This window comes from Musca domestica, unplaced genomic scaffold, assembly GCF_030504385.1.
Source record: "Musca domestica strain aabys unplaced genomic scaffold, Musca_domestica.polishedcontigs.V.1.1 46, whole genome shotgun sequence".
Classification (NCBI taxonomy): Eukaryota; Metazoa; Arthropoda; class Insecta; order Diptera; family Muscidae; genus Musca; species Musca domestica.
Genome location: NW_026712336.1, coordinates 391,453 through 406,280, shown reverse-complemented (window position 1 = coordinate 406,280; position 14,828 = coordinate 391,453). Strand labels below are relative to the sequence as shown.

The following is a 14,828-nucleotide window of genomic DNA, read 5'->3' as shown; positions in this document are numbered from 1 at the left end:
TCGTTGTTCGTAACTCCGCTATTTCACGCTTTGTTTCCTCTAATAACTGGGCATATTTACTAGACACATTTATAGCATGTCCTCTCTACTCAGCAGCCATAAATTCGGACTTGAGTTCTCGCATTTGATTTTCCAGGACACGGTATTTACTTTCATTCTCACCATCCTTCAACTTTAGGTCTCGTTGAACCTGGACTTTTACAAAACTACAACTTTTATTTGGGGTCAACATTAGCATCTACAGCGACCTTCAGACTACATTCAAGCTTTATGCCCGTTGCTCATAGTTCCGCCATTTTACACTTAGCTTCCTCTAACTTTCCTTCTTTTAACTTTCCAAAGAAAGAACTCAAAATTCGTAATTTCTGTGTTTTTCAATTTTATTTACATTATTGATATAATATTAATTTTTAATTGTTTATAAATAGTTGTGAACTTAAATTAAAATTCAATTTAATGGTGATAGTGGTAGTGGTCATGGTATCCAGAATATCCATGATATGGTATTGGTGGCGGTGGTGGATAATATCCATGGTAATGATGATACGGCGATGGATGGTAGTGATACGACGATGGATAATATCCCGGCACTGGCACGATCACTGACGATGTTAGAATTGAGGCCGATGAAAATTGCAAGACACTTGTTAGACCAACGACAAAAAGTATCCAAAGTGTGGAGAATACGTTTGAAATTCTCATTTTTATTTTTCTTTTTTTTTCTTCCTCCGTCAGTCTTATATGAAAGTTATGGAAATACTGAAATCGGTTGAGAAGTTGCAAATGTTTTTATACATGTGGTGCGAAAGTTTGTATGCTTTTCGGGGAATTTTTGAAAAAAAAAAATTGAGACTTTTACTCCGTTTGCGTATGAGTTTTGCTTTTTTCTTCGCAGTTAGTTATGTGCAAATAGAGATTTTGAGTTCATTGATTGAAGATGTTTGTGCGAACATAATAATTGAATTATTTTCATACTTGCTAATGAGAATGATAAATAGGATAGGGAAAAATATTTTACTGCTGAGAAAAAAATCCCCCCACTTGTGTTATGGCAATTTAAGATTGATCAAAAATTATTACACTATGGATCACCAACAAATTGGTATAAAAATTATCATAATAAAATACTGAGAATTGTCAACATATTCCGTATCAAAGGAGTATGACTTAAGAACATAGATTGGTTCGCTAGCGTTGCTCTCTCTCTATCTATCTCTCTCTCTCTCTTATTCTCTCCCTATACCAGGATATTGGTAGTCGAGTCAACCTGTCTGGCTCACTGGTGCGCACGATTACTCTCGAAGGAAGTATCCGATTCGATCCAAACTTGGTACATCGTAATATTATTGTCAAACTTAGATCCAATTCGGAGATTGACAATATCGGTCCACTCCTTCTGGTACCTCCCCCACAAAATGTCAACATTTTCAAAGAAAATAATTTACTGCACAGACAGAGAAAGAATAATCCGATTTCGTTCCAAGTTTGCAAATCCTAATATTTCCTTCAGTGCTAGATCGGGGGCGAAAATGGACAATATCGGTCAACTTCATCAAGTTCCTCCCCCACAAAGGGTTAAAATTCTCATTAATTATAACTCTTATAAAAAGTGATGTAACATCCGATGGTCTTCAAATTACACACATCACAATATCTTTATTAACCCAAGGTCTGGTGTGAATATCCTCTTCTTCTGGTACCTCCCCCACAAAGGGTCAAAATTTTTAATATCCATGAAGCTCATAAAACGCGAAATTAACATCCAATTTCATTCAGACTTGGCACATCTCAATGCTTCCATAAACACAAGACCTGTTATAAAGATGGTGGTGATCGGACCATTCCTTCTGATACCTCCCCCACAAAAGGTTAAACGTTTGAAAAATATCATAAAATCCGAAATAACCACACGGTTCTCTTCACATTACACACATCACACAATTTCCATTAATCCAAGATCTGGCGCGAAGATGGAATATATCGGTTCACACCTTCTGGTACCTCCCCCACAAAGGTTCAACATTTTGAGTATCCACGAAGCTCATAAAACGCGAATTTAACATCCGATTCCATTCAGACTTGGTACGTCTCAATGTTTCCATCGACACAAGATCTGTTATAAAGATGGGAGAGATGTCACCATTTCTTTTGGTACCTCCCCTACATAGGGTTCAAGATTTTGAAAAACAAAACGCTCAAAGAAAGCGAAATAGGCATCCAACTCTCGTGGCTCGTGAGCTGAACATTTTGCAATATTCCCTTCGGCAAATATTGAAAAATGAGCTCGGGGCAAAGCCTTTGAAATGCCAAAAAGTGCAAGAACTTACACCGCAACGGAAAGAAAATAGACTCAAAAGAGTTTAAGAGTTGCTTCGCTTGGCCGAAAGTGGTGAACTGCCGAATTTGGTTTGGTGGTCACCAATGAGAAAACATTCGTTGTCCAGCAGTTTATAAACAAACAAAATGATCGTGTTTACTTGCCAAAGAAGTCAACTGAAAATGTGCACCTTCGGTTGGCCACCAGAACTCAAGCCATGGTGATGGTATGGGCCGCTATAACAGGCGATTGTCGCTCTCCGCTCGTATTAAAGAACGTAGCATCAGAATAGATGCCTTGGGCACGCAAAAATTTTGGTCGCAGGTCTTGGACATTCCAACAGGACTCAGCACCATGTCATAATTCGTGCCAAAGGTGACCAATTTGAACAAAATTAAACTTGTTCTTAAATTTGATGCTATTTTCGACATTTGTTGCTTTAATTCAATAAATTTAAAAAAATGTAAAAATTATGGCGTTAGACTTTGTTACAGTTTGACTTTGTTCATCCTGTATTGATTGGATGGAATTTCATATATAAATTAGAAATCGGTAATTACGAAAAATATAATTCCATTTGTTCTAGTTTCATTTGCATTTACAATAGTATTTTTTTATATTTAAAATGTAATTCTGTCATTTACATTTATTTGATGTAAATTCCCCCACTGTTCACTTTCTTTTATTATACATTTCTACCACAATAACGCCTTTATTTGCATCATTTCTATCTGGCCAGCCATTGCACCAAACCCCCTTTAAATTCGAATGGTGGAAGAGACTTCTACACCAAGAGAAAGCTTTTCTCTTGCATTATGAGTGTGTGTGTATGCTTGTGTGTGGGGGGACTCAGCAGCTACACCAAAAAGAGACGCCGGTGACCTTGACATAGAGACATGCAAAATAGAAAAGGCAAAACAAATCAATAACGGCATAAACGCATGCAACATGCATTGACTGAGCGCATTTTGGGTGAGAGAGAGAGACAACTTAACAGAAAAAGAGGGAGAGAGAGTGAATGTGTGAAAATAACAACAAAACAATGGCTGGCAATTAATGTTACATTTAAGGGAGAAAAAACAAAGTGCAGCAGTGGCAAATGACTGTCAAGGTTAAGGAAAAACGAAAGCAAGGAAACTGTGTAAGGTAGAGGTGTTTAAATCAAAGGCAGAAGACAGTTGAATAATAACAACGGTAAAGATTTAAGCAAATAAACGTGGTAAAGAGTTGTGGGAATAAATTCGTCAACGAAAACCCTTAAAGTATGCTTTAATTTTTGTTGAAATTTGCAAAATAAAATAACGCAGTGATTAAGAATACGTCATAGGAACTCAAGAAAATCAAAGTGCATTGGAAATTTCGGGTGACTTTTGTTTTTGTTGTTGCTCTTCATGAAAATTTTGTTTGTAAACAAAACAATGGTGACCACCACCTCTTGGGGTATTGTTGTCGCACTCTTGACGATAATTGATTTTGACCAAGAAATCTTGTTAAACGTAAAACAAAAATTTATTCATTTTCACACTTTTTTGAGTATTTCTGTTTAATTTTTTTTTTAATTTTTTGTTTCTCATCTACTTGTTGCCACTTTTCTTTTCTAAATTTACAAAAAGAAACCAAAAAAAAAAGTGCATGACGAAAATTTCTCAGAGTGTCAGCGCCAAAAGAAAACATTATATTTTGGTGGCCCAAAATGCAAATCGAGAGCATCATATATTCATCCATATGCGTTTTGATCATGACCGACTAAAGATCAGATCGCCTTAACCAATTCAGATAAAAACAAATACCATAAACATTTAGTCGTTGTTCAAGTGTCGTCGGGAAAAATTCGAGAAAAAAAAAACAAAGAAGTGAAGTGAAGAAAAACTGTTTTATTTCGTATTTGAAAAAAAGGCTGTGATATAATATTTTATCTCCTACAAAAAATTAAAATAAATACATTTTGATCTCAGAAAAAAAAAATACAAATTACAAAATGAATCGCCGTTGTTTACACTGGAGCTATTTAAATTACAAAGAAATTCCCATGGATTTATATTTATACGAGGACTTGGAAGAAGTCTATCTGAAAGAAAACTACATTGCCGCCATCCCCAAGTGGTTTTTGAACCTAACAAATCTCAAATTTATCCATCTGGCCGGCAACAATCTCACCCAGCTACCCGAAGAATTGTATCTCTTGGAAAATCTTGAATTTTTAGATGTCTCCAATAATCAGCTGCAACATCTACCCACATCCATTGGTTACATGCTGAATCTGTTACATTTGAACGTCAGCTCAAATGAATTGACAGATTTGCCAAAAAGTAAGTAGATAGAGAAAGAGAGGGAAATTAAATATCTCATAACGGTCGCGCCAAGTGAACTATTAAATCATTGATGATAGCAATCATCGCTGTTTGGGTATTACAAATAAATTGGCAAGGTGTCTTGGGGGTTCAAAAAAAAAAAAAAACAATAAAATGCCCTAATCCGCAAAAAAAAAACAAAAGAAAGTGCATTATAATTGGATCGAGGCCACCGCAAAGTACACTTTACGGAAAAATGTATTGGATTTTTTTTAACCCTCCGATGAGTGACCTACTGTGGGGGAGGTACAAGAAGATGTGAGGCGATAAATTCCATATTAAATTCCAAGTTTAAAAACATCCGCCGAATTGTTTCGCAAGCTATGAGAGATATAAATATTGAAAATTATGACTTTTTTATATAAGTCATAAATATTTAAAATTTCTACCCGTTGTGGGAAAGGTACCAGAAGATGTGTTCCGATATATCCCATTTTCACGCCTAATATTTTGTTGTTAAAAATATTTGGATGTGCCGAGTTTGAAAATTATTGGATGCTCATTTCGCGTTTTATGAGCCTCATGGTTATACAAAATTTTGACCCTTTGTGGGGGAGCTACCAAAAGGAATGGTCCGATCTCTACCTTCGCTATAACAGATCTTTTGTTGACGGAAATATTGAGATGTGCCAAGTCTGAATGGAATTGGATATTAATCTCGTGATTTATGAGCTTCATGTATATTCGAAATTTTGATTCTTTGTGGTGGAGCTACAAGAAGAAGCGAGCCGAGCCATTTTCAACCCAGACCTTGGGTTAATAAAAATATTGTGATACATGTAACTTGAAGAGAACCAGATGCTCATTTCGAAATTTATGATCGTTTTGGTTATTCAAAACTTTGACCCGTTGTCGGAGAGGTACCGAAAGGAATGGTCCGATCTCTACCTTCGCTATAACAGATCTTTTGTTGACGGAAATATTGAGATATGCCAAGTCTGAAAGGAATCGGATATTAATTTCTTGTTTTATGAGCATCATAGATATTCCAAATTTCGACTCTTTGTGGTGGAGCTACAAGAAGATGCGGGCCGATATATTTCATCTTCATACCAGACCATGGATTAATAAAAATATTATGATGTGTGTAATTTGAAGACAATTGGACAATTAAGTAATATTTTATCGGCGTTATAATTATTCAAAAATTTTGACCATTGATAGATTGGACCAATGTTGTCCATTTTCGCACCCGATCTAGAACTGATGGAAATATTAGGATTAGCAAAGTTGGGACACAATTGGATCATCCATTCTTTTTCTGTACAGAAAATTATTTCATTTGAAATTTTTTACATTTTGTGGGGAAGGTACCAGAAAGAGTGGACCGATATTGCCCATCTCTAAACTCGATCTAAATTTGACAATAAACTTACGATGTACGAAGTTTGGATTAAAACGGATACTCCCTTCGAGAGTTATCGTGCGCACCAGCCAGACAGACGGATATTGCTATTTCAACTTCAAATGTCCTGAAACGGATTTGGTCCAAAGAGACCTAGGATCTAAAACCGTTATTTCGATGAGGCACGTTTTGACCGTATCAATTGATATATACCCTCTCTAGCCATATGCCTGAGAGTGTAAAAATGAGAAGAAAAATACTACCGCTAGGCTGGAATGTCGTTTGAAATCTGAAACATCTCAGCCCTCTCGCCAACGCATCTTTCTTACGTCACCACCTTAGCCTCCCATAGCTGGTTGCTTAATTTTCCAGGCTTCCTAAGCAAGCAATTTTTCCTTTCTAAGCAATTATTTTCTATTGGCGTTCCCAAAATGCATCCGCGGTTGCTTCAGCGTTCCATCTTCCTTATTAGAGAGCGATTTAGCGATTCTACTTCTAATTGTTGGCTTCTTATAATTTCTATGGCTTGGTTTAGATTTTCCATAACTACTTCTCATTTTTGCTAATTATCGATTAACTTGGTATATAGTTCAGAACTATCGAAAGTTCTGTTTTCCGAAACGTTTTTTTTTTTTAGTTCTACTTTATTCTGTCTTCTCATCCTTTGGCACTTTTTAATCACATTGTTGCGTCTTCTTCGAATCGAAGGGGAAAGACCAATCACATTTTGCGGAATAATCGACCTGGCCTGCTTGAAGATATGTCTTGGCAAATCTGCTCCTCTCATCGTCTGTCGCTTCTTTATCGCATTGTACCTAATTCTTCCAAACGAAGATTAAAGACCAATCGAATTTGGCAGAATAAGCGACGTGGCCTTCTGGAAGAGATGTATCTGCAATTATTTCCTATCTTCCATCTCCTTTTCTTCTTTTTTCCTAAGCTAAACATTTTATCAATTTTTTATGAGTTCTTGTGTAAAATCGTTTATATCTTCGAATGAAATAAACGAGCATAATTTGTCTTCATTTGCATAATCGATTTGCTTCAGCAAATTCTTGAAAATTTGTATTTCCTCGTTCATATATGTCAGTCTGTGTTTATCGCAGAATTCCAGTGACTGCCACAACTACTCCATCTTCAAGTTATGGTAATTTTGATCGGAGATTTCTTCCCCAATCCATTTGCACGTAAACCGAATTCATCCTGAAATACTCCTGCAAGAATAATACAAGGTGGCGAAAATTGAACTTCCGATGTTTTTTGGCAGTAACTTTGATTGTTCTTGTGGATTATTTTTATTGTGTCTTTTTACATCGAAGTCGAATATATGATGTCATGTAAATGGCTGCAGGTTATTTTATGGCTTTTTCCATCACTTTTTCTAGAACTTCCGGCGATAAGTCCACATATTCTTGACGGATATTGTCTTTAAGGGATGAAAGAGTCTGTGGCGGTCAGCAGCTAACAGCTGATGCACCATCAGGACTTTGTACGGAAACACCTTCAATTCTTGTACCAAAATCCGTTGTAGACCGTAAAGACCGTCGACTGATACCCATTTGCGTGACACGTCGTCTGATCGATGTCGACGGCGTTACCATGACATCCAACTGTAGCAATATCGTCGATGGACCCTTTGTTATTCTCTTTTAATTTTTGTCTCTCTGGCTTTTTTGTGCTGAATTCTCTTTTTTTTTTTTTTTTTTGGAGAACAACTGCTCGAGATTTCAATTAAAGCTTCCTTTTTAGGATGTTTTTTCTATAAAGAGCAGAAGCTACCTTCATTTGATTGTAATATGTTTCGATGTTGTCGGGTGCATTTTAAGATCCTTTTTCTTGTGGATTTTATTTGTGCTTCCCAAACTTATTTTCCTATCTTAGCGATACATTCCTACAATTTGACATAGTTAGATTTGCAAAACAAGAAACGTCAATAAATAATTACTGTGACAAACCTTTTAATCTATTTTTAGAAAGCGGCGCCTAACCCAATTGAAAATAAAATTCCAATCCATTTCTCTTTTAGAAATTTGTGTCGACAAAAAGGTCAAAATTTTGCCCTCAAAAATTCTGTCCTACCATTAGGAATTTACACTACCTGCATTTGATGTCAAAATGAATAGAGGACCTTGACCTCACAACAGAACGGTTGGTCTAGCCAAAAAAATCCCGAAAGCATCATCAATAGTTGGCGCATTCACATCACAAATGTCGTTAGGATATAATTAGATACAGTAACAACAGTAATTTATTTTTGATTTGATTCTAATTCTAATTTCAAATCAATTTCCCTTTATGAAGTGGCAACAAAGAAAAAATCGCATTATATTTACATAGAATTTCGAAAATGTTTGTTACAAAATATTTATCTTAAGGGGTATAAATAACTTCTTTATTTTCCGGTTATAATAGTAGAAACCTAACATAGAGCACATTTCGACTACTGAATCCATTTCATCTCAAATGGCAACTCCATAGCGTATACGTCAGGTAAATCGTATTGATAGATCCAGAGGATATTATTTGGCGCTATGGAATTGACATCTGAGATCGAGTGGATTTCGTAAATCTAAACGTACTTACAGGGTGAGATGAAAAAAACTGCAATCAACTTCAGACTGCTGTCATTTATAAGCCACTCGTCCGACAGCTGTTCAAATTGTTCCAGTGACAGCTCATTATATTGTTTACAAGCGTACTAAAGCATTTTGGTGGGATTTTTCCAGAAAAAAAGTTATTCGTGATGGAATTCAAGCGTGATAGAGTGATTTCTTTATACTTGGCTGGAAACCACAAGTGGCTATCGTTAGAGCACTCCAGCATTTAAACAAGAGTAAATAAGAGTAAATCGTTTATGTGCTACTGGTAGCGTAGGCCGACGTCAAGGAAGTGGACACATCAGCAGAAATGGTTCGAAAAGTAAAAGAAGCAACTGGATGGAAACTCGCGCCGCAGTGGTCGAAAAAAAGGTCGTGCACATATCGCAATATTCCATTCGGCAAATATTGAAAAATGAGCTCGGGGTAAAGCCATGAAATTCCAAAGAGTCCAAGAACTTACACCGCAACAGAAAGAAAATAGACTCAAAAGAGCTAAAGAGTTGCTTCGCTTGGCCGAAAGTGGTGAACTGGCGAATTTGGCGAAGAGAAAACATTCGTTGTCCAGCATATTGTGAACAAACAAAATCAATGGTGTTTACCTGCCAAAGAGGTCAGCTGAAAATGTGCACCTTTGGTTGGGCACCAGAACTCAAGTGCCGGCCAGGGTGATGGTGTGGGCCGCCATAACAGCCGATGGTCGCTCTCCGCTCGTATTAATCGACTGTGACATCAAAATAAATGTCAAATATTATCGTGAAAATATTCTGGAGGGTGTATAAAAGCCTTTGACACCCAAACATTTTGGCCGCAGACCTTGGACATTCCAACAGGACTCAGCACCATCGCACTCAGCTGCGCCACCCAAGAATAGGTGCAAATGCCTCGCTTCATTTCCAGCGCACAATGGCCACCAAAAGCTCCTGACTCCGATCCGTTGGACTATTGTGTCTGCAGTATTTTGGGAAGTAAGGTTGGCCCTAAAAAATACCAAAATGTCGATCATCTCAAGCAAGCGCTTCGCCGGGAATGGGCCAAAATACCACAGAGCAACATTTGGGCAGCGTGAGACGGTTTCATTGGCCGTTTAAAGGCCATAATGCCAAAGGTGACCAAATCGAACAAATCTAAACTTATTCTAAAATTTGATGCTATTTCCGACATTTCTTGCTTTCATTCAATAAAATTAAAAAAAATGGTAAAATTATGGCGTTTGACTTTGTTGCAGTGTGTTGTTTATCTCACCCTGTATTTTTTACGTCAGATCAAAAAGGATCCATTTTTGAGTGCACCGAAGCTCGCAAAAATTGCTGAAAAGGATTTGGGAAAAAACATGTTGCCCTCAAACAATAAGAAATATACTGCAATATAAGTCGGATTACAATGGAAGAAGAGCTAGACATAAACCTCTAATCAGCCAGCAAAATCAAGAAGTAAGATTGCGATGTGCCAAGGAGCACTTAGACAGAGGATTTTTCATTTTGGAAGAATGTGCTGTTCACGGACGAGAGAAAATTCAACCTTTTTGCTTCAGATGGCAGACCTTATGTATGCAGAAAGGCAAATGATGGCAGGGGTATTTGCACAGGGTTGCCATATTTTGACTCTGTCTCGTCCAATCTTTGAATAGCAAAAGATAAGGTCACTCTAGTTCAAATTATGGCTCAAATAAACGAACTATAACAACCTATATTTCTGTTTATTTTTGTCAAATAGCCAGCCGGCGACCTAAAACCAGAAAATTTTTAAAAATTAACCATTCGTAATAGTTCACTGGGTGCCTCTCTCCTCCCTATGCGACAAATTTAAAATTTCCTCATTTAATATGGCCTTCCTCTCCTTTTTCTTTCCAGCCCTTACCTATATGAAACGCTTGGAGTCCCTTAATATTTCGAAAAACAAACTGAAACGTATACCTCAATTTATATGTGAATGTTCCCGCCTCAATGAATTGAATCTCAGTGAAAATACCGAAGTATGGCACATTCCAGAGAGGGTTGCCAATATGCCATCGCTGCAAATGCTGTCGGCGGATAGTAAGTAAAACTGTCACTTTTTTTAATGAAAAAAAATATAAAATTCCTCACATTTTTACATCCTCCGCCATAGTATGGAGGGTATATTAGATTTGTCATTCCGTTTGAAACACCTCGAAATATATACACTTTAGACCCCACAAAGTATATACATATATATTCTTGATCAGCATAAAATTCTATGTCGATTTTACAATGTCCGTCCGTCTGTTCGCCTGTCCGTCAGTGGAAATCACTCTAGCTTCCGAACGAAATGAAGTAGATTGATAAAGTTTTACTCAAATGTATATTATGTTTGCAGGACTTTTGGTACTGAAAATGCCCCATTTAGGTCCACGTCTTCGTATAGCCCCCATATAACGGTACCTCTCGATACTCGGTATTTTGATGATTTTAGCGACATTATTCACCAGAATTGTTTCAAATTTGGTATTTGAAGTTCGAAATACTAATACTACAGCCTATTCCAGAAAATTGTCTGTGCAGGTCCACGTCTTCGTAGAGCCACCAAATAACGATACCTCCCGATATTCGGTATTTTTATGATTTTAGCGACATTGTTCACGGGAATTGTTTCAAATGTGGTATTTGAAGTTCGTAATGGACACTACAGCCTAAGGCAGAAAACTGTTTGTGTAGGTCCACGTCTTCGTATAGCCCCCATATAGCAGAACCGACCGATATTCAGTACTTTGATGATTTTAGGGACATTATTCACCCAAATTGTTTCAAATTTGGTATTTGAAGTTCGTAATGGATACTACAGCCTAAGACAGAAAATTGCCTGCACAGGTCCACGTCTTCGTATAGCCCCCATATAACGGTAACTTCCGATATGCGGTATTTTGCTGATTTTAGCTGCATTATTCATCGGAATTGTTTCAAATTTGGCATTTGAAGTTCGTAATGGAAGCTACAGCCTAAGACAGAAAATTGTCTGTACAGGTCTACGTCTCCATATAGCCCCCATATTGCGGTACCTTCCGATATTCGGTATTTTGATGATTTTAGCGACATTATTCGCCGAAATTGTTTCAAATTTGGTATTTGAAGTTCGAAATGGATACTACAGCCTGAGGCAGAAAGTTGTGTGTTTAGGTCCACGTCTTCATATAGCCCCCATATAGCGGTACCTCCCGATATTCGGTACTTTGTTGATTTTAGCGACATTATTTATCGGAATTGTTTCAAATTTGGTATTTGAAGTTCGTAATGGATACTACAGCCTAAGGCAGAACATTGTCTATGCAGGTCCACGACTTCGTATAGCCCCCACATAGCGGTACCTCCCGATATTCGGTATTTTGATGATTTTAGCTGCATTATTCACCGGAATTGTTTCAAATTTGGTATTTGAAGTTCGTAATGGATACTACGGCCTAAGGCAGAAAATTGCCTGCACAGGTCCACGTTTTAGCATAGCCCCCATATAATAGTACCTCCCTATATTCGGTATTTAATATATATAATGGCTACATTCGGTATTTTTAAGAATTTAATAGACTTTCTAACGGATTTTATTTTTTTGGAAAATTGCCAAATTCGTTCCAAATGATGGAGGATTTTCAAAATTCCGCCCGGCCGAACTTACATCTTTTTTTTAATTCTCTATTTTCAGAATGCTCTTTAATATATTTACCCGTGGCTTTGGCCAAGTTCCTCGACTATCTAAGGATATTCAATAATTCTGCCATTACCCACATACCGATTATCTATGAGAAATTCTATCAGAATTATTTCGAAACACCTACAAAATCGCCGCATATGTAAGTTTATGAACAAATGCATATTTTTTACGAAATATAAATTATTATTAATTTATTTTCATTTTTCTATGGCAGACCCGTCACCCACAGCGATTTCTTTTGGGTCATCGAAAAGGAGACATTCAAAAAACTACTTCTGCCCATAGGTACACGACAAATTTTCCCCGTACCCTCGAAGGAGAATCAGGTCACACTCTACGATGATTGTTTGAAAACTTTGGAAAATTGGAATCGCCTGTCGCCATTTTATGAAAATCCTGCACTGAAGTATATACTACCCGAGAAGTATATGGTCAATCATATACGTAATGGACCGACGGCCCGTTGTACCGTCTTTAAATGCTCAAATCCGCTATTTACTACCTATTATTTTATGGTGGTGAAGAGGTGAGTTGTAATACGTTTTCCATGCAAATAGGGACTTTTAAAAGTCTTTCTAAAGGGAAAATCTTCTAGGGGTCCACCATTGAAGAGTTTCTCCATGAAAGGTTTCTGAAACCTTCAAGGTTTCCTCATGGTAGAATTAAGACGGTAAAGTCATCCAAATATATAATTACAATTGTTTTTCAAAATTATTCATTTGACAGCGTCGCATTGTCAAAATTTATAATAAATCAGAGATGGGAACCTTTTTTTTTGAAATTACAGGCAAATTACGGGAAATGCAGAGATGGATAGTCTTATATCTGAAATGACTTAACCTTCTTAATTTTACCAGGGGTTTCCTATGAATTTAAGATTTTTAATTAACAAATTATTTCTATTTTTCTCTCCTCTCTCTCGCTCTCTCTCTTCCTTTTTCTTAGGCGTGGCAGTACCTCCAAGCAGCTATTCACCTGCTATTTTTGCACCATGTACTGTGCCAATGTCTGGCTCAATGAAAATAATAAAAAATACTATTGTGTCGATTGGGAAATTTGTGACGACTAGACCAAGTATGAACCAGTTGACGATATGCCGATACATAATAGCTATCTTTCCTTTATTTAAGTACAATATTTTCATAATTTAAGTTTATATCTAAATAGAATCTATACAATTATTTAGCTTTAATTTTTTAAATATAGTTAGCAGAATTATTATGGAACAAGAATAGTCTTTTATTTTAAGGTTAGGGCATCGTAGAACTAAGAAGGTAAAGTCATGTAATCATATGTTTACAATTTTTTCAAATTTACACATTTGGCAACATCTCATTGTTAAAATCCATAAATCAAAATCAGAGATGGGAACTCTTTTTTATGCATTGAAATCTGACAAGGTAAATTACAGAAAATGCAGAGCTGCGAAAACTTATTTGAAATGAGGTTACCTTTATTTCATTGTACCATGGGTTAGGGCTTTTTTGGTCAATTTTAATATCCATAGGGTGAGATAAAAAAACCGCAACAAAGTCAAACGCCATAACTTTTACATTTTTTTTTTAAATTTTATTGAATGAAAGCAAAAAATGTCGGAAATATCATCAAATTTTAGAATAAGTTTAGATTTGTTCGAATTGGTCACCTTTGGCACGGATTATGGTCTTCAAACGGCCAATGAAACCGTCACACGCTGCCCGAATGTTGCTCTGCGGTATTTTGGCGCATTCCCGGCGAAGCGCTTGCTTGAGGTGATCGACACTTTGGTATTTTTTAGTGCCAACCTTGCTTTCCAAAATACTCCAGACACAATAGTTCAACGGATTGGTATCCGGAGATTTTGGTCTCCATTGTGCGCTGGAAATGAAGCGAGGAACCTCATTTTGTAAACATTCTTGTGTGGGGCGTGCTGAGTCCTGTTGGAATGTCTAAGGTCTGCGGCCAAAATGTTTGCGTGCCCAAGGCTTTAATACACCCTTCAGAATATGTTCGTGATAATATTAAGCATTTATTCTGATGCCACGGTCGTCGATTAATACGAGCGGAGAGCGACCATCGGCTGTTATGGCGGTCCACACCATCACCATGGCCCGCGCTTGAGTTCTGGTGGCCAACCGAAGGCGCAAATTTTCAGCTGACTTCTTTGGCAAGTAAACGCGATCATTTTTTTGTTTACGAACTACAGGACAACGAATATTTTCTCATCGGAGAAAACCAAATTCGGCAGTTCACCACTTTCGGCCAAGCGAAACAACTCTTTAGCTCTTTTGAGTCTATTTTCTTTCTGTTGTTCTTGCAATTTTTGGAATTTCAATGGCTTTACCCTGAGCTCATTTTTCAATATTTGCCGAATGGAAGGAGGAATATTGCGATATGTTAGGCCATTTGTTGGCCACTGCGAAAGGGGTTTCGATTAAATCGCTTCTTTACTTTTCGAACCATTTCTGCAGATGTTGCTGTTTTCTTCCGTCCACTTCCTTGACGTCGGGCTACCCTACCAGTATCAGTATCTCGGTAACAAGCGATGGTACGAGACACAAAAGATTTATTCACAT

The 14,828-nt window shown here is 37.1% G+C and overlaps 1 protein-coding gene across 1 annotated transcript; it reads left to right on the top strand.

Moving 5' to 3' along the window:
- The first annotated feature begins 3,465 nt into the window (after positions 1-3,465).
- LOC101899895 (uncharacterized) lies at positions 3,466-13,482 on the top strand. Its single transcript, XM_059127565.1, has 5 exons — positions 3,466-4,626; positions 10,464-10,646; positions 12,265-12,412; positions 12,488-12,799; positions 13,219-13,482. The coding sequence occupies exons 1-5, from the start codon at positions 4,296-4,298 to the stop codon at positions 13,340-13,342; spliced, it is 1,098 nt and encodes a 365-aa protein (XP_058983548.1). The 5' UTR covers positions 3,466-4,295; the 3' UTR covers positions 13,343-13,482.
- The last annotated feature ends 1,346 nt before the right edge of the window (positions 13,483-14,828 follow it).